At 39.9% G+C, this 27,260-nt stretch overlaps 1 protein-coding gene across 21 annotated transcripts in view; it reads left to right on the top strand.

The window, feature by feature from the left end:
• LOC128116485 (nonsense-mediated mRNA decay factor SMG5-like) overlaps positions 1-24,847 on the top strand; it is a 122,577-nt gene extending 97,730 nt beyond the window's left edge. For 15 of the 21 annotated variants that reach the window (XM_052747765.1, XM_052747759.1, XM_052747772.1 and 12 more), the window contains 2 exons: positions 11,145-11,242; positions 21,443-24,847. In XM_052747765.1, the coding sequence (XP_052603725.1) occupies positions 21,481-24,417 (2,937 nt within the window). In that variant the 5' untranslated portion in view covers positions 11,145-11,242; positions 21,443-21,480 and the 3' untranslated portion in view covers positions 24,418-24,847. Of the gene's footprint in view, positions 1-1,221; positions 1,862-11,144; positions 11,243-21,442 lie in introns of those variants that run through there. The other 6 variants (XM_052747766.1, XM_052747778.1, XM_052747776.1 and 3 more) reach the window with 2 other exon arrangements.
• The last annotated feature ends 2,413 nt before the right edge of the window (positions 24,848-27,260 follow it).

Raw genomic sequence — 27,260 nt, forward strand, 5'->3', positions numbered from 1 at the left:
AGGCTGGCTTTGCAATCCTCTTGCCTCAGCTTCTCAAGGGCTGGAATTACAGGCATGTGTTACCCAAACCTGATTACCTTAGGGTGATCAAAAAGAGAAAGTGCATTCTACGAGTAAGGGTATGCAAGGACAGAAAAGAGGAACTGGGAAGATGTATGCATATGATTCAAGACACTGCCAGGAGCCCAATTTAGAGAGCTAAACAATTAGAGAGGACCGTGGAAGGAAGGAGGCTAGACCTGGGCTGTGCTTGCCCCAGTGTTCAGCATCTCACATAGCTTCAAGTGGTGATTTACTGATAGGGACAACGACACTTCTCTGAAAAGCAACATGGATTAGCTTGTTCTAAACAGCAGTTAACAACCCAAGCAATTAAAATGGTTTTCCTAAAGAGGATAGAAAAGGCAAAGAAAAATGCATTATGTGATTCTATGTTTTTGAGATATATGGTGTAGGTAAATCTGTAGAGGCAGAAAACAGCCTAGTGATTGTTAGGAGCTGACAGGGGGGCCTCAGAATGGATTGTTAATGGGAAAGAGGTCTGCTTGGAAATAATAAAGGTATCTTGGAACTAGAAATGATGTTTGTGGACTCATTTGAATTACTAAATGCTATCCAAACATACTCTGCAAAAGGAAATTTATTTTAATTAAATTTTTAAAATCTCAACTCACAAAATATTGGCATGATGTTCCAAATTTAACGCAATATTTAACAATTTTGCATGTGGTATCAAAAATACAGAATAGGACTATTTTAATTTTAATTTTCATGTGTGTCCAGAGAGAAATATCAGAGAACTTGATTTGGTAATAAAAAGGTGAATCATCATTAACCTGGTTGAAACAACAATAGGAATTGTTGATAAATTAACTTAGCAATGGACACATCAAATTCTAGATGTGTAGAAGATTTAAATGAAGATAACCCTTTTCCTGATGACGTTTGCTGACAGGCAGGCCTGTCTTGTCATCTTAAGGGTTAATGTCTTAAAACGGTACCACGTCAAATGTACTGCTTCTCTTCTAACTCACAGCTAGGAAAAAAAATCTATCTAATATTGTAAATGAATAAAGGATCAGTGTCAGATTATCTCAGTATGTACACTGATTTTAGGAGGAAGGCATTCTTTTTTTTTTTACTTGAGTATTATAAATACAAATTTACAGTAAATTCTAAAATTATGGGAAAACATACAAAATGTATCCAGCATGAGCACAATTATTATTTTGTGTAGTTCCTTCTTTGCAGTTTTTACATAGAATTTTTCAAAAACTTGATTTTAGTCCTCTGAGGCAGAGAATTGAGTTTATGATGGTCATTTTCACAGCAAAGCATATCAAAGTTCTCTGCCAGGCCTTTCTAATTTTATTTGTATTTTCTCCCTTCTTTTCTACTGTATATCACTTTCCTACCTCCATTCATTTTTTAATTTATGCTCACCAAGGTGTGTCCACATAAACATTGTGGGAAGATGTAGTGCTGTTTCAATAATCATTGTTTTTCATTTGTAGAAATGGTATTACACAGATCTCATTCACTCCACTTTGTATTTCTGAAGTCCTTTCTAATTAAAACATTTTAAAGTTACATTTATCTAGTGTGTGTGTGTGTGTGTGTGTGTGTGTGTGTGTGTGTAAGCATGCATGTGTCATAGTGTAGGCATGCATGTGTCATAGTTCATGTGTGGAGGTCAGAGGACAACTTGTATGGCTTTGTTCTCTCTTTCCGTTGTGTGGGTCCCAGGTATCAAACTCAGGTATGAAGCTTGTTGCCAAGTGCTTTTCACCTGACAAGACATCTCATCAGTACTGAAGTACCTCCTTAACAGTACTATGTTTTCCTGGAGTCAAGTACCTATGTGAGTGTAGCACGAATCTTAAAATGTTTTATTAATAAAATCAAACCTGGAGCCAGGTATTGGGGTGAATGCTGAAAGATCAGAGAAACAGAATAAGCCAGAGCCACCTCACCTTACTAATTTCTCAGCTGATCCTGTTTCCTCAGACTGGAAGCTTCTGAGTCCTCATCCAAATGGATCTCAGCTGAACTGTTGCTCAAAAGCCTAAAAGTTGAACCAGCTCTAGTCCTGGTTTTCATGCCTTATTTACCTTTCTGCTTTCTGCCATCACTTCCTGGGATTAAAGGCATGAGTCACCATGCCTGGCTGTTTCCAGTGTGGCTTTAAACTCACAGAGATCCAGACCGATCTCTGCCTCCGGAATGCCAGGATTAAAGGCGTGTGCTACCACTGCCTAACCTCTGTGTTTAATATTATGGCTGTTCTGTTCTCTGACCCCCGGATAAGTTTATTGGGGTGCACAATATATCAACCACATTTCATTTCAATTATTATATTTTCATTTCCAGTATCTCCAAATGTTATCTGGTATGACTGTCCTTGCTTCTTTTTGTTTATTATTATTTTCATTTTAGTCCCATTTTATTTACATCCTGACCACAGTTTCCCCTCCTTCCTCTTCTCCCAGTCCCTCCCCTCACCCCTATCTGTTCCCACCCCTCAATCCACTCCTCCTCTGTTTCTATTCCGAAAAGGGCAAGATATCAACAAAACACAGCATATCAAGTTGCAGTAAGATTAAGCACCTCCCCACGTATTAAGGCTGGGCAAGGCAACCCAGTATGAGGAGTAGAGTCCAAAAGCCAGTAAAAGAAACAGAGACAGCCCCTGCTTCAACTGTTAGGAATCCCACAAGAAGACCAAGCTACACAGCTGTAACATATGTGCAGAGGGCCTAGGTCAATCCCATGCAGGCTCCCAGGTTGTTGGTTCAGTCTCTGTGAGCCCCTATTAGCCCAGGTTAGTTGATTCTGTGGGTTTTGTTGTGTTATCCTTGACCCCTCTGGCTCCTACAATCCTTTCTTTTCATCTTTTGCAGAATTCTACGAGCTACACCTTATGTTTGGCTATTTGTCTGCATCTGTTTCCATCAGTTGCTGAGTGAAGCCTCTCTGATGACAATTGGGCTAGGCACCAATCTATGAGTATAGCAGAACATTGTTAGGCATTATTACATTGACATTTTATTTTTCTCCAGTTGTGTTTGGTTCTAATCGAAGTGTCCATTGAGCCTTTGAATCCTGGTGCTCCAGGCAGTGTCAGGAGTGGGCCTACTCTCCTGGCATGGGTCTTAGGTTAGACCAGTTATTGGTTGGCCACTCCCCCAATCTCTAGGCCACCCTTACTTCAGCACATCCCACAGGCAGGACAGACTGTAGATTGAAGATTATGTGGCTGGATTGGTATCCCAATCCCTCCACTAGAATTCTTCTATCTCCTGGTCACAGGAGATGACCAGTTTAGGCTACATATCCACTGTTGCTAGGAGTCTTAGCTGGGGTCATTCTTATAGATTCCCGGGAGATTTTCTTGTGCCAATTTTCTTTGTTGAGTCTTTGTGTGGTTTGGGAATTAGGGTGACTGTGGCCTCATAGAAAGAATTTGGCAATATTCCTGCTGTTTCTAGTTTGTGGAATACTTTGAGGAATATTGGTATGAGCCCTTCTTTGAACGTCAGATAGAATTCTGCTTTAAAACCATCTGTCCCTTGGCTCTTTTTTGGGGGGGGAGACTATTAATGACTGCTTCTGTTTCCTTAGGGGTTATAGGTCTATTTAAATTATTTATCTGATCTTGATTTAATTTTGGTAAGTATTATCTACTAAGAAATTTGTCCATTTCTTTAAACTTTCCAATTTTATAGAGTACATGTTTTTGAAGTATAACTAATGATTCCCTGGATTTCCTCCGGGTCTGTTGTGTCCTCCTGATTTTGTTAACTTGGGGGTATTCTCTCTCTCCCTTTTAGCTAGTTTGTATAAGGGTTTATCTATTTTGTTGATGTTCTCAAATAACCAACTCTTTGTTTCATTGATTCTTTATGTTGTTCGGTTTGTTTCTATTTTATTGACTTCACCCCTCAGTTTGATTATTTTCTGCTATCTACTCCTCTTGGTGTGTTTACTTCTTTTTGTTCTAGAGCTTTCAGTTGTGTGTTAAGTCACTAGTATGAGATCTCTCCAAATTCTTTATGAATGCGCTTATTGCTATGAACTTTCCTCTTAGCACAGTTTTCATTGTGTCCCTTAAGTTTAAGTATGTTATGGATTCATTTTCATTGAATTCTAGGAAGTCTTTAATTTCTTTTTTGAGCCAGTGGTAATACAGTGGAGAGTTTTTCAGTATCTATGAGTTTGTAGGCTTTCTGTTTGTCATTGTTGAAATCCAGCTTTAATCTATAGTGGTCTGATAAGATACAGTGAGTTATTTCAATTTGTTCTATCTGTTGAGACTTGCTTTGTGGGTGAGTATATGGTCATTTTTGGAGAAAATTCCATGAGGTGCTGAGAAGAAGGTATATTCTTTTGTGTTTTGTTGAAATGTTCTCTAGATATCTAGTAGGCCCATTTGAGTCATAATGTCTGTTAGTTCCATTATTTCTCTGTTTAGTTTCTGTCTGGATGACCTATCCATTGGTGAGAATGACATGTTGAAGTCTCCCACATTTCATGTGTGGGGTTTGATGTGTGATTTAAGCTTTAGTAATGTTTCTTTTACAAACGTGGGTGGCCTTGCATTTGGGGCATAGACGTTCAGAACTGAGATGTCATCTTGGTGGATTTTTCCTTTGATGAGTATGAAATGCCATTCTTCATCTCTTTTGATTAATTTTGGTTTGAAGTTTATTTTGTTAGATATATCAAATAGCTATACCAGCTTGCTTCTTAGGTCTGTTTGATTGGAAAATCTTTTTCCAATTCTTTACTCTGAGGTAACGTCTATCTTTGATGTTGAGTCTATCTTTGATGTTGAGGTGTGTTTCTTGTATGCAGCAGAATGAGTCCTGTTTTCATATCTATTCCAATAGCCTGTGTCTTTTTATTGTTGAATCGAGTCCACTGATATTGAGAGATATTAATGACCAGTGATTGTTAATGCCTGTTATTTTGTTGTTTTTGGTTGTGGTGCTGGTATTGTGTGTGTGTGTGTGTGTGTGTGTGTGTGTGTGTTTCCCTTTTTTTGGGTTTTGTTGGTGTGAGATTAACTAATGCCTGTGTTTTCATAGGTGTTGCTAACTTCCTTGGGTTGTAGTTTTCCTTCTAATAACTTCTATAGAGCTGGATTTATGGATAGATACTATTTAAGTTTGACTTTCTCATGAAATACCTTGTTTTCTCCATCTATGGTGATTAAAAGTTTTGCTGGGAATAGTAGTCTGAGCTGGCATCTGTGGTCTCTTAGAGTCTGCAAGACATCAGTTCAGGCCCTTTTGGATTTTAGGGTCTCTGTTGAGAAGTTGGGTATAATTCTAATTGGTCTGTCTTTATATGTTACTTGGCCTTTTCTTTTTGCCATGTTTAATATTCCCTCTTTGTTCTGTCTGTTTAGTGTTTTGATTGTCATGTGGTGTAGGTATTTTCTTTTCTGATTCAATCTATTTGGTGTTCTGTAAGCCTCTTGTACCTTTATAGGCAAGTCCTTCTTTTTGTTGGCAAAATTTTCTTCTATGATTTTGTTAAATATATTCTCTGAGTGTTTAAGCTGAGATTCTTCCCCTTCTTCTATTCCTATTATTTTTAGATTTGGTCTTTTCATAGTGTCCCAGATATCCTGGATGTTTTATGTTAGGAATATTTTAGATTTAGCATTTTCTTTAACTGATGAATCTATTTCCTCTACCATGTCTTCAGTGCCTGATATTCTCTCTTTGACCTCTATCATCTTCATAAAATTATTTTTAATTTGTTTTCTTATGCTTCAGCTTCATTGGAATGTTCCAGTCTTGCAGTTATAGAATAGCTGGGTTCTGGTGGTGCCATATTGCCCTTTCTGTTATTGATTGTGTTCTTACACTGGCATTTAGGCATCTAGGTTTGGGATGGTTATAGATCTAGGTGAGGATTTCTGTGTTTGTCTTGTTATATGGATGCTTTATTTCTTGGTTTCTGTTTCTTTGCTGGTCTTCCCATCTAAATGGTCAAAGGTTCTGGTGACTATCAAGTCTTTAGGTCCAGTAGGGTATCTCCGTTGGGGCTTTGGGGGTTTGTGAAACCTCTGGGGTTTTGGGTGTCAATATTGCCTGTGTGGTTCCAAGTACCTGTGTAGCCTCTGTAGTTCTGGGTACTTGTTTGGCTTCTGGGATTCTTAGTACAGCCTGGCCTCTAGTGTGGCAGAATTTTTCTGCTAGAGCTGGGGTTCCTATATCTGGCCTAGCATCTGGTAAAGCAGAAGTCTTCTTCTGAAGTTATAGGCCAGATTATGGATTTCAGGTGAGAGGGTGCAGTCTGGGGTTGTTGGGTGCGCTTAAAGGGGTTTAGTGGGTGGTGGGTGGTGTCTTACCTAGGGTCCCTAGGACCAGCCTTGCCTTGGTAAAGCTGCCAGTGCTGTGGGCTGGAGTCTTGTCCTTTGTTCCTATTATTTAATGCAGTTCATTTATTCAGCTTTCTTCTCTACACTGTAAGCTTGGCAATGCCCTTCTGCGAGTCTTGTTTTTCTCCTGTTAAATTTGGGGATTGAAGGGGGCATTACCTTGGAGAGGTCACTGTTAACATGTGGTCTAGAACTTTGCCTTTCCCCGTCCTCTTGTTCTTTATTCCTCATGTCATTGATTCTCAGTAACATATTCCTAATCTCTTGCACCTGCCCCCTTTTTGATTTACAAAATTGCTGTTTTTGTATTATATTGCCTAGACATGTTTTGCATTAGAATTATCAGTCCTAAAGCACAGAGGAATGGATCCCTACTCTCATCCCCTGCTGAGTTTTTGATACATTAATTTGGGGAGTAGAAGAACACATATTTATAACCAGCTGCCTGTTGCTGCTCCTGCTGCTGTTGTTACTGATGTTGTTGTTGATGATGATGATGATCAGGGAGAGCCGCTGATTTTCACAATGTTACCAAAGATGAGAAGGTGATCATTGGCCCACTTACCTGCAGTTATTGTTTTTGGCGCCCCCTATTGGTTGCAGGGTTCACCTTTGCTCAGATAGTACCCAGAAGTCAAAGGCTATCTCTGGAGACCCTGGCTAGTCCTTATGCTTTCTGAATCTGGTAGCTGTGTGGACTGTAATCTAGAACCAGGTGAGGTCAGATAAGATGCTCAGGAAGAAAGTTCTTCCAGACGTCATTTTGGACCATCTTCTGTGCTTACCAACTTGGACCTAATCTACTCCTCTTTTCACTGTGCTCTTGACAGTTTCATTCTATGGAGTCAACCATTCTCCTCTGGTTCTGCAGATGATGCAGGTACAGGGACACTGGCAGCATCCTCTGGGAATTTGGCATCATGCCATGCATCCTAAAAGTTTTCAGCTTCAGTGTTCCCTATAAGAGCTCACCTCAGTTTTAAATACATTGTATTGTTTGTTTCATGCCTTGACTGTACCTTACAGTTTGAAATTTTGATGCATGTGAGGCATAACAATTGCAGACTATGACAGTATTTCTCACATAACTACAATTAACTCAGTTCTTTCCTCCTCTTTGACATTTGAAGTTTCTGCCATTGTTCCAGTATTATCCATAGCATTAAATACATTGTTTTCACTGCTGTGAAAATATTATTAGTGACTTCTTTCCCAATTGTCCTCTTTAAAAATAAATCCCCCATTATTTGAAAGAGTTAATGTGGCTTCCAGAAGTGCTTGGCATTCTGGAAGAACCAGGCTCCTTGTGTCTGATTCATTTTCTGTGTGGGAGGTGTGCAGTTCTAACCTTGTCACTGACAGGAAAGTTCAGACTCTTCTCAAACTGCAGAGAAGTCTGTCCTTGCAGCTTTCTGGGACTGAAGCATAGCAGTCAGACAATGATTATATATGCTCCTCCGTCAACATGCTGGTGCTTGATAGTACCATGCCTGCCTTGGATTGGGGAACTTGCAATTTCTTTTCTTCATCCAGACTGTCTTAAACAGATAAGGTGATTTTAGTTTTTAGATACATTGATTGCAATTTGGTAAGCAGCATCTGAAAATAGTTTAATGAGTCATCACAGGAGGAAAGGAAGGAAAGTTTGATTTTTAAAGGAGGGTGCTGGTTGATGCCAGCTTTTCCTGTAGGTCAGTGCATCCACCACACTGGAGGGAAGCACATTACACTTTGCCTTTCTGTTCCTGTTTGTCTTTGCATATGGTGTGGTTTCAGATTTTACTTACTCTCTCTGCTTCAGGTCCAGCTGTCCTTTCCAACCACCCACTCTGCCAAGCGACAGATATTGGGACAAATAGAAGTTGTAGAGACAAGAACCCTAAGTGGAATACCTCACAGGATTTCATAATTATGCAAGGGCTGGTTCTTCTAAGCAATCTGTATGAGTAAAAACAATTAAAATGACAAAAAAGATATTAACATTCGTTTAAGCCAGGCTCCTACCCACAAGCAAACCTCATCTATGATGTACAAATGGGGATAATTTCTTCTTGAATTCTGTCTATACCTGGAAGATCTTTATCTCATCAGAGAGCTCATTTATTCTTAGAGAGTTATAATGAAATATTTTACTGGGTACACTTGTGGACATCTGTAATCCAGGCACTCAGGAGGCAGAAGTATCATTAATTCAAGGCCAGACTGGGATATATGCAAGATTCTGTCTTTAAAAGAATCCCATTTTATCTTTTTTTGCATTCATTGTCTTCTTTGGAAATCAAAGTATACTATTATGTGAAATTTCTTTGTGTTATAATTAGAGACATATATATTCTCAATATATATGTCTTATTCTAGAGTTCATTTGATGAAACATGGTGCCATCATTTATGAGAGTTACATTTAAATTGGTCATTTCATTAGATTCTGTCACAGACTATGTGTCTTTAATAGGAATATAGTTTGTAAAAATAGACAAGCTTATCATTTCCATAAGACTGAATGCATGATTGCAGCATGAATCTTGTCAATGAAATTGAGAGAAAGACAAATTAGAAAAAATATTTTCAATATACTATACATAGAACAAAAGATAGTGTTGGGCCTGAGGGTTTTGTTTTTTATTATTAAGAGATTTCTATTCATTTTACATATCAACCACGGATTCCCCTGTCCACCCTCTTTCCACCCCCCAGTCTTCACCCTCACCCCACCCCCACCCCCATTCCCACCTTCTCCAAGGCAAGGTCTCCCCTGGGGAGTCAGCAGAGCCTGGTACATTCAGTTGAGGTAGGTCCAATCCCCTCCTCCCTGCACCAAGGCTGAGCAAATTGTCTCAGCATAGGCACTAGGTTCCAAAATGCCAGCTCATGTACTAAGGACAGGTCCTGGTTTCACTGTTTGGGGGCCCCCTAAACAGTTCAAGCTAAACAACTGTCTCACTTATCCAGAGGACCTAGTTCAGTTCCATGGGGGTTCTTCAGCTATTGGTTCACAGTTCATGTGTTTCCACTAGTTTGGCTAGTTGTCTCTGTACTTTTTTCAGTCATGGTCTCGATATCTCTTGCTCATATGATCCCTCCTCTCTCTCGTTGATTGGACTCCTGGAGCTCCGCCTGGGGCTTGGCCATGGATCTCCACATCTGCTTTCATCAGTCACTGGATGAGAGTTCTATCATGACAGTTATGGTGTTTGGCCATCTGATCACCAGTGTAGGTCAGCTCAGGCACCCTCTCAACCATTGCCAGTAGTCTATAGTGGAGTCATCTTTGTGGATTCCTGGGGACCTCTCTAGCACACTAATTTTTCCTATTCCCATGGTGTCTTCATTTATCGTGGTATCTCTTTCCTTGTTCTCTCTCTCTGTTCCTGATCCAGCTAGGACCTCCTGCTCCCCTAAGCTCTCTTTCCCCTGACCCTTGCCCTCCATTACTCCCTCTCCCCCAGTTTGCTCATGTAGATCTCATCCATTTCTTCATTGCTGGGTGATCCCTGTGTCTTTCCTAGGGCCCTCTTTACTAGCTAGCCTCTCTGGAGCTGTGAGTTGTAGTCTGGGCCTGAGGTTTTTTTATACCTTCTATATATACAACTGGCTGACCACACCGAACTCACCTCCACCATCTGAGCATCATCTGTAATTTGAAAGATTACTTAAAAAAAACTTTTCTAGTTCTAACTCTATATAGAAAATTGTTTTGATAATTTTGATCACTTTAGTGAATACAATTTATCTTTTTATCAGAAAACAATTATTTAGTATTTAATGCTATTTCTTATTCAAGTTATCTAGAGTCAATGCAGCAATCCTCTAAAGATATAAGCCCTATGGAGCTACAAAGATGGCTCAATGGGTAAAAGTGGTTGTTGAACATGCATGATGGACCTGAGTTCAACTCCCCAGAATTCATGTAAAGCTGGATCAATAGAGTAAGTGCCCGTAATCTTAGTGTTATTCCTGGGGAGATAGAGACAGGAGACTCTCTGGAAGAACATGGGTGTATGAAGCAGAAAAACGGTGAAGAGACCCTGTTTGAAACAAGATGGAAAACAAAGAACTAATATCTGAGTGTGTCCATTGATCTTCACACACTTACTATGGCATATGAGCCCTTGTATTCACAGCCATGGAGGCATGAGTGCACACACACACACACACACACACACACACACACACACGCACGCACACGCACCCACCACACACACACACACACACACACACACACACACACACACACACACTTACTGTGGAGCCCCTGCTTTCACAGCCATGGAGGCATGCATGTGCGCGCGCACACACACACACACACACACACACACACACACACACACACACAGTATGTTACATACTTTGCATTTGGTCTTTTTATATGAACTTTAAATTTTAAGTGATCAAATTTATATATAAAATGTACAAAGGCACACACTATACACACGTTTCCCGCAGTGGATAATATACTTCCATGTGTTTTTCTGCTTTTGTCAAGTGTGTATCCATAAAGAATACATTTTTCAGTCTTGCCCATTTGGATCTTAGTTTCATACTATTATGTTTTCTAGGTTCTATGTATGGCTGGTTTTGCTCAACCTTATGTTTGTGGGATATGTCCATAAGGATGGGGGTAATGTGGCTGCTCATTTATGTTTACAATGTAATGCATGTATATATTGTAATCAATTCAATTCACTGTTGATACACCATTAGATTATTTCTAGTTTTGGAGTTTTTGCTTGTTTTCCTTTCATCTATTACAGACAATGCTGCTAGGGACATTTTTTCTGTTGTCAAATGGTTTGCAGAGGCAAGAGCTCTCTTCTGTGTGAGTCCAAACCTGAAGGTGCTGCATAGTAAGGTATGTGAGTTTTCAACAGTAGTGAGTCAAGCCCCAACATCCTGAAATAGATTATATCATAACACACAAATGCTCCCCTCACTTTCTACCCAAGCACATAGTTGGTTTTGTCAGGTGTTTCACATTTTACAGCTGGATGATATGTCTTGTACTTCATGGTGTTTTTTAATGCAAATTCAGTTACTAAAAATCTGCACATTTCCAATTATTTGCTAACCTTTTATCCCCTCTCCTCCCCCACCTTCCCCCTCCTCCTTCCCCCTCCTCCCACTCCTCCCCTTTCTTCTCCTCCTCCTCCTCCTCCTCCCCCTCCTCCTTCTCTTCTCTTTGAGACAGGATTTCAAGTAGCTCAGGATCGCCTCAAGCTCACTATGTAGTGGAACTAGACCTTGAACATCTGGTTCTTTTGCCTCTGAATTCTGATTACAGACTTGCATCACTGTATTTGACTAAAGATTGATTTTTTTCAGATTATTTTATTTATTTATTTATTATGTATTTTTATTTTATGTGTATGGATGTGTTGCCTGCATGTATGTCTCTGTTAATCACGTGTGTGCATATATACAGTACTCATGGAGGCTAGAATAGAGCATCAGATCCTCTGGGACTGGACTTAGAGATGGTTGTGAGCTTCCATGTGGATGCTGGGAATAGAACCCAGGTCCTCTGAAGAGTAGCCAGTGCTTTTAAATACTGAGCCATGTCTCCAGTCTGCTCCCCAATTAATGTTCTTGATGTTGGAATTTATTTTTTAAGTATTATAAATATCTTTTGCTAACAGAATTTTTACTATATTAATATTTTAGTAAAATATATTCTTGATTTTAGTGTAATAAAATGCATCAACTTTTTGTTTCTAGTCAGTACATTTGGAATATTGGATCCTGTTTAAAAATGTCTTCTTCACTCTGAAGGCATACAAAATATGCTTTTCAAAAATTTTTGAAAATGCTTATGGCTTTGCCTTCAATTACAAAATAGTTGCAAATATCATACGTATTATATATGGGAAAGTGAAAATATTAAACATTAAAAGAAAATAGCCAGTGCTTTTTTCTAAACAAGGTATTTGGCATTTGTGGAAGATAGGAGACTTTTCTGTATGCTGTTTAAAATTGCACAGAAATTACAATGTATTATAAATTATAACATATTTATGAGGTTTCCAGACATTGAAAAATTTTATTCTTTTAAATTTTATTTTATATATCATCATTGTGTATGTGTGTATATGTGTGTGTGGATGTGCCTGTGCCTCCATGCATATGTGTGAGATAGAAGACAACTCTGACATTAATGTATGAGGCCAGCTCTGACCTGTCAAAGGGTTCTTGGGGGGAGGAGTGAGGAATGAGAAAATATTAGATAGAAATATAGACAGAGACAACAAGAAAGATAGAGACACAGGATAGCTTTGGGAGGGCCCTGGGTCAATACCCAGCCACCCCGACTTTATACATAATAGGCCTTTTACACATTAGCAAGGGGAAAGGAAAAAGACCTCCCCCTTCCAAGGTCGAAGTATCAACAAGTGTAGACCTTTCAAAATACCTGTTACCCATGCCTTTGGGCAAATCATCCTATTATGCAGCCCTGCTGGGCAGAGCAAACTTAGACTTTCTGACCTTGAGTAAAGCCTTACCAGGGAGTCTCTGTGGGCCCCCATACATTAGTTCCTTCCTTCTAACCTTAGTGAATTCTGGGGATCAAAGTTGGGCTCCCAAGTTTGTGTGTCAAGTACTTTTACCCACTGAGTGATTTCTCTGGCCTAGGTCCAGACTGTTTTTTTTTTTGTGTGTGTGTTTCTGTAGTGCTAGAGAATGGTATTTTCAAATGATGAGAATAGCTTCTCTGAACCTTCCAGAACATTTAGACATCCCTAAGTCAGGTACACACTTTGTGCAGCCATAATGAAATCCAGAACACTGGACAATGATTAATTTTAATCTTTCTATTAAGGTGACAATAAATGCTCTTCCCTTAGGATAGTAAGTAGGCCCTTTTAGTTTCATGGAAGCATGAATGAAAGAGTTGGGTATGGTCTTATCATTTGTTGTTATGTCGAAGAAAACTTTGCCTAATTCAGCATGACATATATTTTCTCCTCAACTTTATTCACATAGTTTTAAAACGAGTCTGTGATCCATTTTGATTCTTTTTGTGTAGGATCTAAAGAATGGGGTCTAGCTCATTCTTGTGAAAGTGGATATCCAGTTAGTCTAGGACCATTTATTGGAACAATGGTTCTTCACTGATTTATCTGGCATTCTTGTTGAAATAAGTGGATTTTAACTGTAAGCGTTCATTTCTTCACTTTCTCTTCCAGTAATTACTTTAGTTTTTTAAATAGTAATTGTAAGTCCACTAATTTCTTAGTTTCTTTGCTTCTCTTCCTCCTTCTCTTGAGGGGTGGGGAGTATATATTGGAGATCAAACTCAAGCATTTGCCATGCCAGGCAAGTATAGATACCCCTTTCATATTAATAGTAGTATATGCTCTAGAATTCTCATGGAAATATTAGCAAGGATTTTAAAATAGATGGTATTGAATCTATCGATCAATTTGGAGATTATTGCCCTTTTATAATATTAAACTTTATGTTTAGTAAGTATTAGTAATTAGTAATAGAATTAATTCTTTAATTCATCTCAACAATGTTTTGTAACTTTTAGGGTTTAAATTTGTACTTCTGTTAAATCTTTTCGTAATTTATTTTGTTGCATATTTATTATAAGCCAAAGTACTTGGCTTTACTTTCTCCTCTTTCCTTTCTTCCTTCCTCCCTCCCTCTCTCTCTTTTTCTTTCTTTCTCTCTCTTTCCCTTTCTTTCTTTCTTTCTTTCTTTCTTTCTTTCTTTCTTTCTTTCTTTCTTTCTTTCTTTCTTTCTGTCTTGACAGAGTCTCTCAATGTCACACAGGGTGTCCTTGAACAGATGTAGGTTACCATGCTTGGTATAAATAGAATATTTTACTAACTTCACTTTTGTATTTTTTTTTTCATTTTTAGTTTATGTAAGTATAATTGATTCTCTAAGACAAGTTCTTATCATGTAGCCCAGGTTAGCCTTCAAGTCACTATATACATCAGGCTGGCCTCAGTCTCTTAGTTGTCTTGACTCAGCTTCCTTAGTATTGGGATTATAGGTGTGCATCATATTGCCTGGCTGTGTAATACTTTTCTAACTTAACTTCTGTTTTCTGTCTGTCCTGCTGTCTTTCTGTTGTCTGGGTCATTTCTGAGTCTGCCTTACCTACCCACCCAAGTAAGCACCCTGAGTCAGATCTCCTGTGAACCAAGCCTATGCCAATTATGTAGAACTAATAATGGGGGCCTAGGCTAAGTACTATATTTAAAAGGCGTTGGGAGCCTTATGGGTGAAATTCAGACCTAAGAAGCCAGAAGGCTGAGCAGACATACACTCTAGGAGTTCTGCTTACTGGTGAGTTCAAAGGTGGATTCTTACAGTCTCATTTAGAGTCTTTTCATTGAAGGGGATTAATTTTATTCATTTTATAATGAAGACCCTAGGATCTCACGAACTTTAGATCAGGAAACATCAGCTTTGGGGAATTATTATTGCCCATGAATTCATTAGGAACAGCTGTGCCCCATCACCTCCTGTTAGTAAGCCTGCTGGGAAACTTTTTCTAAAGTTTGCAAAGGAGACTCAGACATAACCATTAGTGTGCGAGCTGTGTGGTACAGGAGCCGGATCTGCTTCACATCTACTCAGGCACAGTGAGAAATTCTCGGTAGTTATGTGGTTTGGAAATATTTGTGAGAAATTATAGTTCAGCTCCATGAATTTGTATCTAGATGTGTGGAGCACTACAGTACTTTTGTGTACCATATAGATGAAAAAAATCAATGGCCGCATGATCCACACTTTCCTCATTATACTGTTGCTGCAGAACTTAGCAGAAAAAGCAGTAAGTATTTTTTCAGCTTTCTTAAAACTGAGAAATTAAATTAAAGCTGATGAGCTTTCTACCTTCTCTGGACATGCTGAAGTACACTTTTCCTAAATTAAATGAGAAACCCTTGTGTTTAGAAAACTTGCTTTCATTGCGGTGAGTTAGTATTTTAGCTATGGTTTCTTTACTTTCTTAACAGAGAGGCTTATTTAGGTAAATTCTTCCAGATGGCTTAAAACTGTTTTCCTTTCTCATAGTTTGATAAGATAATTTCTCATTAGACAAATTGTGTGTGGGGGAGAAGGAAGGTAAAGAGATGGAGGAGGGAGGGAGAGTTATTAATCCCTTCTAGGTTGTAGGTCTGTCTTCTCTAGATATTTATATGGTAGGTTTTCTCTCCCTTCCTTCAGTCAACTTAGAATGGAGAAAAAACATACAAGCCCATTTCCCTGCCCAGTAAAGGATGTGCTGTTCTGGACATTTGCCAGGGTCTGGTCTGGCTGGTTCAATTTCTGGCCTCTTTGTTGCTTCTCTGAAAAATCGCTTTCTCTTATTCTGTTCACATCTCTCTTTACTTTCAGCTTTTCCTATTTTAGTCAGAGACAAAATGTGCTGCCCTGGCTCTATCCTTCTGTGTGGATAGTATAGTGCATGCATTCAATCAACCCTGTGTACTTGACATCCAAGGCTATTTAGTACTTGGTTAAAATGCTGTCTAGTTAGCTACTTTTTGTAACTTGGGGGATTGGATGTAGGGCCTTGCACATAATAGGTGAGAACTGAGCTGTGTACCCAGTGCCCTTCGTTACTTGTTATTCTGAGTCAGGACTCTGCTAAGCTAGCCAGGATGGCTAGGGCTGATTGATAACGGTATACATCAGGCTCCAGGGAAGCTGGAATCACAGTGTGTATCCTCAGCCCAGCCCACATAGCTTTAGATTTAGAACATATGTTTAATTATGAGTTTTTTCCTATGCCAGTCATTCAAAGGTAATATTTTTAAATTACATAAATTAAGGAGTTTCAGTAGAATGTCTGTTAAACAAAGTGTTATAGTTTTTCTTTTTTTTTTTTGTGGGGGGGACTTATCAGTATCTTTAAATGCCCATGTTATAAATTAGATTTGGAATATATAGTCATATTATTTTATATTCCACTGTTTTTTTCAAGTAATCCTTATCTCTCTAAGTCTATATAATTATACCTTTCTAAACCTGATTTTCTTCATATATGCACATGAGCAATTCATTGATCTTAGATTGTTCAGGTTAATTTGTTTTTTATTTCATTAATTTTTTTCATTTATTTTAATACAGACCATAGTTTCTCCTACCTCCTCTCCTCCTGTTCCCCACCCCTGCAACATCTACCCCCCTTCCTAACCTCTCATGGGCTTGAACAAAGCACGGCACATCAAGTTAAGGGAGTACTGAGCTCCTCCCCCTGTATAAAAGCTGGGAAGGGTAATCCAGCATGGGGAACAGGTTCCCAAAAGCCAGCTCAAGAGCCAGGGACAGGTCCTGATCTCACTGCTAGGAGCCTTACAAACAGCCCAAGGTACACAACTGTCACACACGTGCAGAGGGCCTAGGTCAGTCCCATGCAGTCTCATGAACTTTTGGTCCAGAGTCCATGAGCTCCCTTGTGCTCAGGTCAGCTGTCTCTGTGGGTTCCCCCATCATGACCTTGGTTCCCCTGGCTTGTACAATCCCACTTCCCTTTCTTCAGGAGAACTCCCAGAGCTCAGCCCAGTGCCTGGTTGAGGATCTCTGTATCTGCTTCCATCAGTTACTGGATAAAGGCTCTCTGATGATAATTAGGGTAGTTACCAATCTGATTATAGTAGATGGTCAGTTCAGGCATCCACTCAACTATTGCTAGGAGTCTTAACTGGGGTCATCCTTGAGGATTCCTGGTGCCAAGTTTCTTCCTAAACCCAAAATGCTCCTCCCATCAAAACATCCCCTGCTCCATTGTCCCCCCAACCCACTTCCTGCACCTAGCCTGCCCAACCCAAATCCTCAAATTCCCACCCTCCCCACCAACCACCAGGTTAACTATTTCCCCTTCCCAGGGAAATTTATGCATCCCTCTTAGGGCTCTGTTTGTTTTCTAGCCTCTCTTGGGTTGTGGATTGTAGGTTGGTTATCTTGTACTTTACCCTAATATCCACTTATGAGTGAGTACATACATGTTTGTTTTTCTGGGTGGGGGTCACTCAGGATGATTTTTTTCTAGTTCCATCCATTTGCCTGCAAATTTCATAATATCATTGTTTTTTTTTTTTTACAACTGAGTAATAGTCTATTGTGTAAATGTACCACATTTTCCTTAACCATTCTTCAGTTAAGGAGTATCTAGGTTGTTTCCAGGTTCTATCTATCTATCTATCTATCTATCTATCTGTCTCAGAGTTGTTTTGATTTGCATTTCCCTGATAACTAAGGAGGTCGAACAATTCTTTAGGTGTATTTCGGCCATTTGAGATTCTTCTGTTGAGAATTCTCAGTTTAGATCTGTAACTCATTTTTAAAATTGAATTATTTGGTATTTTGAGGTCTAGCTTCTTGAGTTCATTATATATTTTGGAGATCAGCCCTCTGTCAGATGTGGGGTTGATGAAGATCTTTTCCTATTCTATAGGCTGCTGTTTTGTCTTATTGACAGTGTCCTTTGCCTTACATAAGCTTTTCAGTTTCAGAAGGTCTCATTTATTAATTGTTGGCCTCAGTGTCTGTACTACTGGTGTTATACTTAGAAAGTGGTCTCCTCTGCCAGTATGTTCAAAGCTACTTCCCACTTTCTCTTCGATGTAACTTGTTTTATGTTGAGGTCTTGGATCCACTTGGATTTGAGTTTTGTGCAGGGCGATTGATATGAATCTATTTGCATTCTTTTACATGCAGCTGATAGACAACAATGACATCCAGTTATGCCAGCACCATTTGTTGAAGATCCTTTCTTTTTTGTATTGTATAGATTTGGCTTCTTTGTCAAAAATCAGATATTCACAGGTTTGTGGATTTATGTCAGGGTTTTCGATTTGGTTCCATTTATCTACCAGCCTGTTTTTAATGCCAATACCAAGCTGTTATTATTACTATAGCTCTATAGTAGAACTTGAAGACAGGGATGGTGATACCTCTAGAAGTTTCTTTATTGTATAGGATTGTTTTAGTTATCCTGGGTTTTTTATTTTTCCATATGGAGTTGAGTATTATTCTTTTGAGGTCTGTGAAGAATTGTGTTGGGATTTTGATGAGGATTGCAGTGTGTAAATTGCTTTTGATAAGACTGCCATTTTTACTATGTTAATCCTACCTATCCATGAACAAGGGAGACTTTTCCACTTTCTGATTTCTTCTTCAGTTTCTTTCTTTAATGACTTAAAGTTCTTGTAATACAGGTCTTTCACTTGTTTGGTTAGAGTTAACCCAAGATATTTTATGTTATTTGAGCCTATTGTAAAGGATGTTGTTTCTCTGATATTTTCTCAGCCTGTTTACCATTTATATATAGGAGAGCTACTTTATTTAATTTTTTTGAGTTAATCTTGTATCCTGCCAATTACTGAAGGTGTGAAGGTATTTTTCAGTTGTAGGAGTTCCCTGCTAGAATTTTTGGGGTCACTTACGTATACTATCACATCGTCAGCAAATAGCCAAAGTTTGACTTCTTCCTTTCCAATTTGTATCCCCTTGATCTACTTTTGATGTCTTATTGCTCTGGCTAGAACTTTGAGTACTATATTAAGTAGATATGGAGTGAGTGGACAGCTTTTTCTTGCTCCTGATTTTAGTGGAATTGCTTTGTTTCTCTCCATTTAATTTGATGTTAGCAATTGGCTTGCTGTATATTGCTTTTATTATGTTTAGATATGTCCCTTGTATCCCTGATCTCTCTAAGACCTTTATCATGAAGGGGTGTTGGATTTTGTCAAAGACTTTTTCAGCATCTAATGAGATGATCATGTGTTTTTCTTCCCAGTTTGTTTATATGGTGTATTACATTGACAGATTTTCGTATGTTGAACCATCCCTGCATCTCTGGGTTGAAGACTGCTTAATCATGATGGATGATTTTTTTCATGTGTTCTTGAATTCAGTTTGCAAGTATTTTATTGAGTATTTTTGCATCAACGTTCATAAGAGAGATTGAGTCATAACATCTGTTAGTTCCCTTATTTCTCTGTTAAGTTTTTGTCTGGCAGACCTGCCCATTGATGAGAGTGGGGTGTTCAAGTCTCCCACTATTAGTATGTGTAATCTGATGTGTGATTTAAGCTTTAGTAGTGTTTCTTTTACAAATGAGGGTTCCCTTGTATTTGGGGCATAAATGTTCAGAATTGAGACTTCATCTTGATGGATTTTTCCTGTGATGAATATGAAATATTCTTCTCGATCTCTTTTGATTAATTTTAATTTGAAGTCTATTTTGTTAGATATCAGGATAGCGACACCAGCTTGCTTCTTAGGTCTATTTGATTGGAAAATCTTTTCCCAACCCTTTACTCTGAGGTAATGCCTGTCTGTGAACTTGAGGTTTGTTTCTTGTATGCAGCAGCAGCAGGATGGCCCCTGTGTTCATATGTGTTTTGTTAGTCTATGTCTTTTTATAGGAAAATTGAGTCCATTGATATAAAAGGATATTAATGACCAGTGATTGTAAATTCCTGTTAATTTTTGGTTTAGTTGTTGTGTGGTAGTATGTGTGTGTTTCCCTTCTTTGGGACCTGCCGGTGTGAGACTCTCTATTGCCTGTGTTTTCATAGGTCCACCTAACTTCCTTGGGTTAGAATTTTCCTTATAGTATTTCTGTAGAGCTAGAATTGTGGATAGGTATTGTTTAAAGTCTGGCTTTGTCATGGGATGTCTTGTTTTCTCCATCTATGGTGATTGAAAGTTTTGCTGAGTGTAGTAGTCTGGGCTGGCATTCATAATCTCTTAATGTCTGCAAAACATCTGTCCAGGACTTTCTGGCTTTCAGAGTCTTCATTGAAAAATCAGGTATAATTCTCATAGGTCTGCCTTTATATATTACTTGGCCTTTTTCCTTTGAAGCTCTTAATATTCTCTGTTTATTCTGTATGTTTAGTGTTTTGATTATTATATTGTGAGGAAGTCTTTTTCTTCTGGTCCAGTCTATTTGTTGTTCTGTAAGCTTCTTGTACCTTCATAGGCATGTCCTTTTTTAGGTAGGAAAAATTTTCTTCTATGATTTTGTTGAGTATATTTTCTGTGCTTTTGAGCTGGAATTCTTCTCCTTCTTCTATCTCTATTATTTTTAGGTTTGGTCTTCTCATGGTGTCTCAGAGTTCCTGGATGTTTTGTGTTTAGAATTTTTAGACCTAACATTTTATTTGACTAATGAATCTATTTCCTCTGTAGTATCTTTAACAATTGAGATTCTCTTTTCCATCTGTTGTATTCTGCTATAGATGCTTGCATCTATACTTCTTATTTGCTTACCCAGATTTTCTGTTTTCAGAATTCCCTCAGTTTGTGTTTTCTTTAATCCCTCTATTTCAATTTTCAAGTCTTGAACTGTTTCCTCCACCTGTTTGATTGTTTTTTTCTTGACTTTCTTTAAGGGACTTATTGATTTCTCCCTTTTTTTTTGTTGGTCTTTTCCTCGATTTCTTTAAGGGAATTTTTCCTTTCCTCTTTCAGGGCCTCTATCATCTTCATAAAGTTATTTTTAAGGTCATTTTCTTCTGCTTCATCTGTGTTGGGATGTTCAGGTCTTGCTGTTGTAGAGTCACTAGGTTCTGGTGGCTCTTTATATTGTTGAATGTATTCTTACGTTGGTGTTTACCCATCTGTTCTTCTAACTGGTGTAGCTGGTACTTGTGCCTTAGGGTCTGGTGATGTTGTGGGAGAGGGCTGTGCACTGGCAGGATGCTTCAGTCAGTGGGGTTGGGTGGGTCTTGTGGGGACAGAGTCTAGTGGGTGGCAGTGATGGTGGGGTGACCTGCCTGCAGGTCTCTCACCTGCTGCCTGGCTGCTGGGGCCTGCCTGTTTAGGTTAATTTCAATGTACTCCTGACTTTCCTTTATTAGAGATATATTTGGAAGGAACCCCTTATTCACACAGGTTTGACTGTTGATAGGAATGAATTCCGAGGAAATAAACTTATGAACAGGGTTGCTATGTAAAGACCACGAAACTAAATATTTTTATTAGTGAGAGAAGAAAAGTAACCCCTCCAACTTCCTTGTCCTCATTGGCATTATTTTCAGTCTTTTTGGGTGAACACTAATAGATTGCTTTAATCTTTTTTCAGGAAACACTGTAAGCACCCCTCAAAAACAACCCAGCCTCATGGAGAGAAACCAGGAAGAAACCCCGAAGGCCAGACTCCTCTACCAGGAAGTCTGCTTGGCAGCTCAGCGACTCGATTTCTTCCTTCAAAAAGGAAATGCCCACAAAGAAGTGTTCAAGCCACACATCCTGGCTCTCAGAGAGATGGTTCAGCAAGCCTGCATTAGACTCATGTTCCTACATCCGGTGGTTTATGGTAGGAAGGCTGAAGAGCTCTTATGGAGGAAAATGTACTCTGATGTTGTCATGCTGCTCATGAAGACCAATAAGAAACAAATGGACACTTTCCAACACTGGGGAGGGCCCCTACAGGCTCACCTGAAGGCTGGCCTCAGGTTCTATGAGCATCTCTTCCTGTTCCTTCAGGGTCACTATGAGCTGAGGTTACAGAGCTACATAGACTGGCCTCACAGCGCTATCCACTTGATTGGCTGTAAGAAAGTGGGACCCACACCAGCAGAAGAGGCTTCCTGGGCCCGCATGGCCTGTCATCGCTGCCTGCTCTACCTGGGGGACTTGTTTCGCTATCAGCACGAATTCCTAGACCTGGCCACCAAGAACTTGGCAGAGAGATGCTATTACAGAGCCTTGTCAGTGGCCCCACATATGGGAATGCCTTTCAACCAACTAGGCGCTCTCGTGGGGAGTAAGTATTATGACCTCGAAGCCACCTACTTCTATCAACGCTGTCTCCACTCTGAAGTGCCTTTTAAAGGAGCCGCTTGGAACCTCAAACGGCTCTATGATCATGCCGGAAAGAGGTACAGTTGTCTGAAGAGGTACCAGGGAAGGAAACTGACTCATCGCCAGAGGCAGTGTTGGGACAACAGAAGGCTTCTGGTTAGCTTCCTCTACCTGCAGAGTCTCTTGCAGCCTAAGAGGAAATTCAAAGCCGCAAGGCTGATAGCCCTGTGCCAACTGGTTCTCGAAGACTTTCGTCTCTGTCTTTCCTATCGGCCCTGTCAATCGGGCCTATGCCAGGCTTCCCCAGAAGAGAAACCTCCTAAAGGGTATCTGTTTCTCCCGGACTTCCTCATCTTCCACATGGTGGTTCTTTGCCTCATGAATGTGCACAGCCTGAGGAAATCAGGCTCCAAACAGCAAAAACCAGCTGTCATCTTCACCTTGACTCTTTTCTCTCATCTACTACAACATGTGAACACGCGGATCCAGGCTGAGCTGCAGAGGAGGAAGCTGAATCCAGAAGTGGCTTCTTCCGGCGATGGATGCTGGGAGAAAGAGCCTGGGAAGCAACATCAAGATTTTCCATCGCCTGAGCTCCAGAACAGCCACCCTCAGAAAAGCCACGGGTGGTCTGGCATTTCTAGGGAGAGCGAGGCCGGTTTTCATTCTGATTACGACTCAGATGAGACAGAGGAAAAGGAAAGCTCATCCTTAAGTTCCCAGGTCCAATCAGACACAAGCAGTGAAGAAGCATCCCACTCAGACACCACAGATGAAGAAGGGACTGGCCCCTTGGGTTCAGATGCAGTTCAGAAAAGCAGAGGTACATCCAAACCTAAAGCTGCTCATTCTAGAAACACACTGAAGTCGTACATACCTCCCGACAGTCTCCTCGATCTCTTGAAAACAACTCTATCCTCTAGTCTGCCAGCTCCTTTGAGCCAAAAACTCCAAGGAAAACATGGCTTGCCCTTGGCTTCCGTCTTTAGTCATAACGTTCTGACACCTCAGTCTGAGCCAAGGCCTGCTGTCAGCAGTTCTTTGTGCACTGAGGGTGAGATGAGCAGCTTTCCTGATGCAGAGTTCTACACGGATTCCTCTCGGGAGCAGAAGCCCTCCATTTCCCAGGACAACAACCTCCAGACCACTCAATGGAAACTGGACATTCTTTCTGCAGAGGGACTGTTGCCTACCATCAAGGTGATCCTGAGCTGGCTCCGCAGCAATCACAGCATCCTCTTGTCACACTGGAGGAGTGTATTTAGCTTGTGGGACCACCTCTGTGTGTTGCTGAACCTGTTGCCCTCAGTGGGAGACCTTCAGCATCCAGGTCTTGGCCTGTCTCACCATCTCCAGGAGTTGCTGCAGAGCTGTCGATGGCCACACACTCCCAAGTACCTTCAGCTCCCTGAGGACATTGCCATGTTCCAGCAGCCTCCTCCTCAAATGTCTCAGGATAGGGTAGGCTTAGGGCAGGATCCACCTCCCCTCACCAACCAGGAGGAAGTTATCGTCCGTATCTGTTTCTTCAGAAATTTTGGTCACTTTGCAACTAGACTCCCCGGACAGTTCTTGAGCTTTGATTCTAAGCTGGGTGTCTTTGTGAGCAGTACCCTTGAAAGGTCAGAAGATCCACCACAGCAGCTTCCAAGAACAGCTGCACGAATCAGGTTTTCCAAAGACATAGTCCAGCTTTGGCTTCAGAGGGAAGTGGCACTGCTAGAGAAGACCCTCCGAGGTCCCCAGACTCGGTCAGTGTTGACCCCTTACCTCTTCCCTGACCCCAGGGCCCTCTGTGAGCATCTTTCAGTGATACAGAAACTAGCCACTAGTGCTAAGTTTTTTCTTATCATACCCAAGGTTGTGGTTGACACACTGTACATCCTAAAATGGGAGGATCGCAGAGCCTTGGCTGCCATCACTTTCCTAGAAGATGAGTTAAAGAGAAGGAACCAGTACATTCTCTGCCAGTCCTTTGTGTCCAAGAGGTTGGTGAGGCCCAGGATGACTAGACAAGACTCTGATGCCTGGGACCTCTATAATATTCTTGAGTTCTGCAAAAGTCTGCTGGACTCTTCCAGGCCAGGAATATTGGATCCCAGCAGCATGGTGACTATCATTACTGGTGTCTGTTTGGATCATCCTAGGAATTTCTCATACCCACTGCAGTTGGTACTGGGGATGGCAACAGAAGCTGGTGTGGAAATCAAGAACATCCTGAACTTCCACAAAGAATGGAAAGTGATCAGTTGACATGTTCACATCTTCCTGCCCCTGGTCCTTCAGTGCTTATTGCTCAAATTCAGTGTGTTTCTTTGTCATAAGCACCTAATGCTGAGGTAGGCAGTGTGTACTTGAGTATTTGTGTCTACCTGTCGGTAGAATGTAGTGTGTCAGCTTTCAGAGGCCTTCCTGTGTCCTCCGTCTTAGCTCTGTATTATGCTTCCTCTGATATAAAGCTCAAGATTAACTTATTGTTAAGTGATCTTATGGCAAAGCAGCAAATTCAGACATCACTTCAGTGTCCAAATACAGCTTCGTGGATGGTCTGTGATTTACTTAGCTCTGTTTTGTGACACACGACTTTTATGTATATTGTTTTGTTATGGTGGGGCCAGGTCTGCTATTGAAGGCATGTCTCTGCCATCTATGAAACTCAATAAATATAAAGTTAAAAATTTCATGATGCTGGTAATGAACTTTATTGATATTCCTGGTCATGTCTAAGTAAGCATGATTGAAATAGCCCCCCCCCCCCCCAGGATTGGCAGATTCCATTCTTCTTTGGGTAAGTTGGGAATGCCTATCACAATACTAGCCTTTTGACCTACATCAGCTGAGAGATTTTCAACTTCTCTTTTTGTGGAATTATTCCTTACTTTTTCCTGGCTCCAAGATATCTTTTGGGAGCTGTTCTCAATCTTCTGCTTCACATGGAATCAACTAGAGTATGTAGATGAATTTCTAAACAGTCTTATTAAATAAGAAACACAGAGCCAAATATAGGGGTGAGAGCCTTAGAGATCAGGGAAATAGTGATAGCCACCAACCTTACCTCTCCAGCTCTGCATCTACCAAAAGGGGCTACTTCCTATCTTACCCATGCCTTTATTGCCTTGCTGTTCTGCTCTCTCATTAGTTCTTAGCCCAGCTACCTCACTTCCTTGTCAATGCCTATCTGTACAGACCTCCAGGACTCTATGGTTGGTACTGGGGATACACGCTTGGCTATTCCCTAATGTGTCCTTGAACACACAGCGACCTGCCTGCCACGTGATCAGATTAAGGTCATGTGCTACCATTGCCTGACTTCTATGTTTACTAAAATGGCTTGCTATTTTCTCTGATCTCCAGGCATGCTTTATTTAATGACATACAAATAAAGTATCACCACAAGAGTATTCTTTCAGGATTCCACATTATGGAGGTATTCCTTCCCTCTGTCCTATGACCTCCTTATAAATGCAGCCTCCATCCAGTTGGTCCCCACACATGCAGATAATGCCCACACTTAACTTCTTCCTCACTCCTATATTCTTATCATATTTCTTTGTAGTTCAATCTCTCATCAAACTTTCAGTTCTTCCATCATCTCAGGTTTTAAACTGCTTTCATGTTTTATTACATCCATTAGAAAAAATTTAGCAAATTAAAAACAAACTCAAGTAACATCTCACTTGACCTTCCCATTTCTTGTATTTTATTTATACTCTCGTGCTTCTCCTGAATACATAGCTTTTTAAAAAAAATCTATAATTAATATTGGATAAGGGTCCTTCATGTGTGTGTGCATATTTGTGTGTGAGGGTATGCACTCCTGTGCCATAGCACATATGTGGAGGTCAGGGGATAACCTCAGGTGTTGGTCCTTATCTTCAACTTTAAGACAGGGTCTTTTGTTATTTGCCACAGCATACCTCAGGCTAACTGACCTGTGAATTACCAGAGGTTCACCCTTCTCTCTTCCCAGTTCATGGACTTCCCAGTTGCATGTGACTTTAAATGGGCTCAGCAGATCCAATATTTGGTCCTCATCATTGAAATCAAGTGCTTTAACTATCAAAACTTCTCTCCAGCTTCAGATAAGCATCTTTTCAGCCTACTTCAAATTACAAACATTTCATATTATTATATTTACTTATTTGTCTCCTTAAATAACTGCTTTCTATAAGTGTTTAAGTATTTTTCTTTCCCAACTTTTAATATTAAATTACTAATCATATGATTAGGATTTTTGTTATGGTTTGAATTGTTTTCTTGATAGATGAGCAGAATCTTTTACTAAGTAAAATGCTAGGTGTAGTACATGCTTTCAGTACCAGCACTGGGGAAGCAGAGGCAGGATTGTATGTTGGAGATCAACCCATTTCTATTAATCTATAAGTTGCCACGTGGCTCGTGGCTTACCGGTATCCTAACACCTTCTCAAGGCAGCTGGCAGCGTCTCTCTGCTTCCACTTTCCAGAATTCTCCTCTCCTTGTCCCGCCTATACTTCCTGCCTGGCTACTGGCCAATCAGTGTTTTATTTATTAACCAATCAGAGTAACACATTTAACATACAGAACATCCCATAGTACTAAGGTACACATAGAGATGCCGTCTCAAAAGAAAACAGAAAAGGATAAACAAATATTAAATAACTTACATGTGCATATGGATATCAAGTTTTAAGAGTCATTGTCATAGAATATTGTTTATTTTCAAAGAGAAAAGACACATTTTATAAAGTTTTGTAGCTCATAGTTTTCATCAAGTGTGTTATGATAATTTTCTTACCTCTTATATTAAAATGACCATCATATGGAAATGTAATACATAATCTCCTATTTTGACATTTGTTTTTAAAGCTTTTGTGTCCCGTTATAAATGATATAAACAAATTATTGCATATATGCTCTATCATTAGAATAAATTCCTAGAGGTAATATTGCAGGCAAGGGGGATTGAACCTATGGTGTTCCACATATTCAGGAAAGAAGTTCTTTTTATAAGCCAACAAACTTCAAATTCTCAGATAGAGTTTTGAAGGCATCTCCTTTAGCCCACGTTATCTATATAATTCCAATAAGTCTGTTACATCTGTGGACAGTTCCTA

Source organism: Peromyscus californicus, unplaced genomic scaffold, assembly GCF_007827085.1.
Source record: "Peromyscus californicus insignis strain IS unplaced genomic scaffold, ASM782708v3 Scaffold_20__1_contigs__length_68692818, whole genome shotgun sequence".
In the NCBI taxonomy this organism is placed as follows: domain Eukaryota; kingdom Metazoa; phylum Chordata; class Mammalia; order Rodentia; family Cricetidae; genus Peromyscus; species Peromyscus californicus.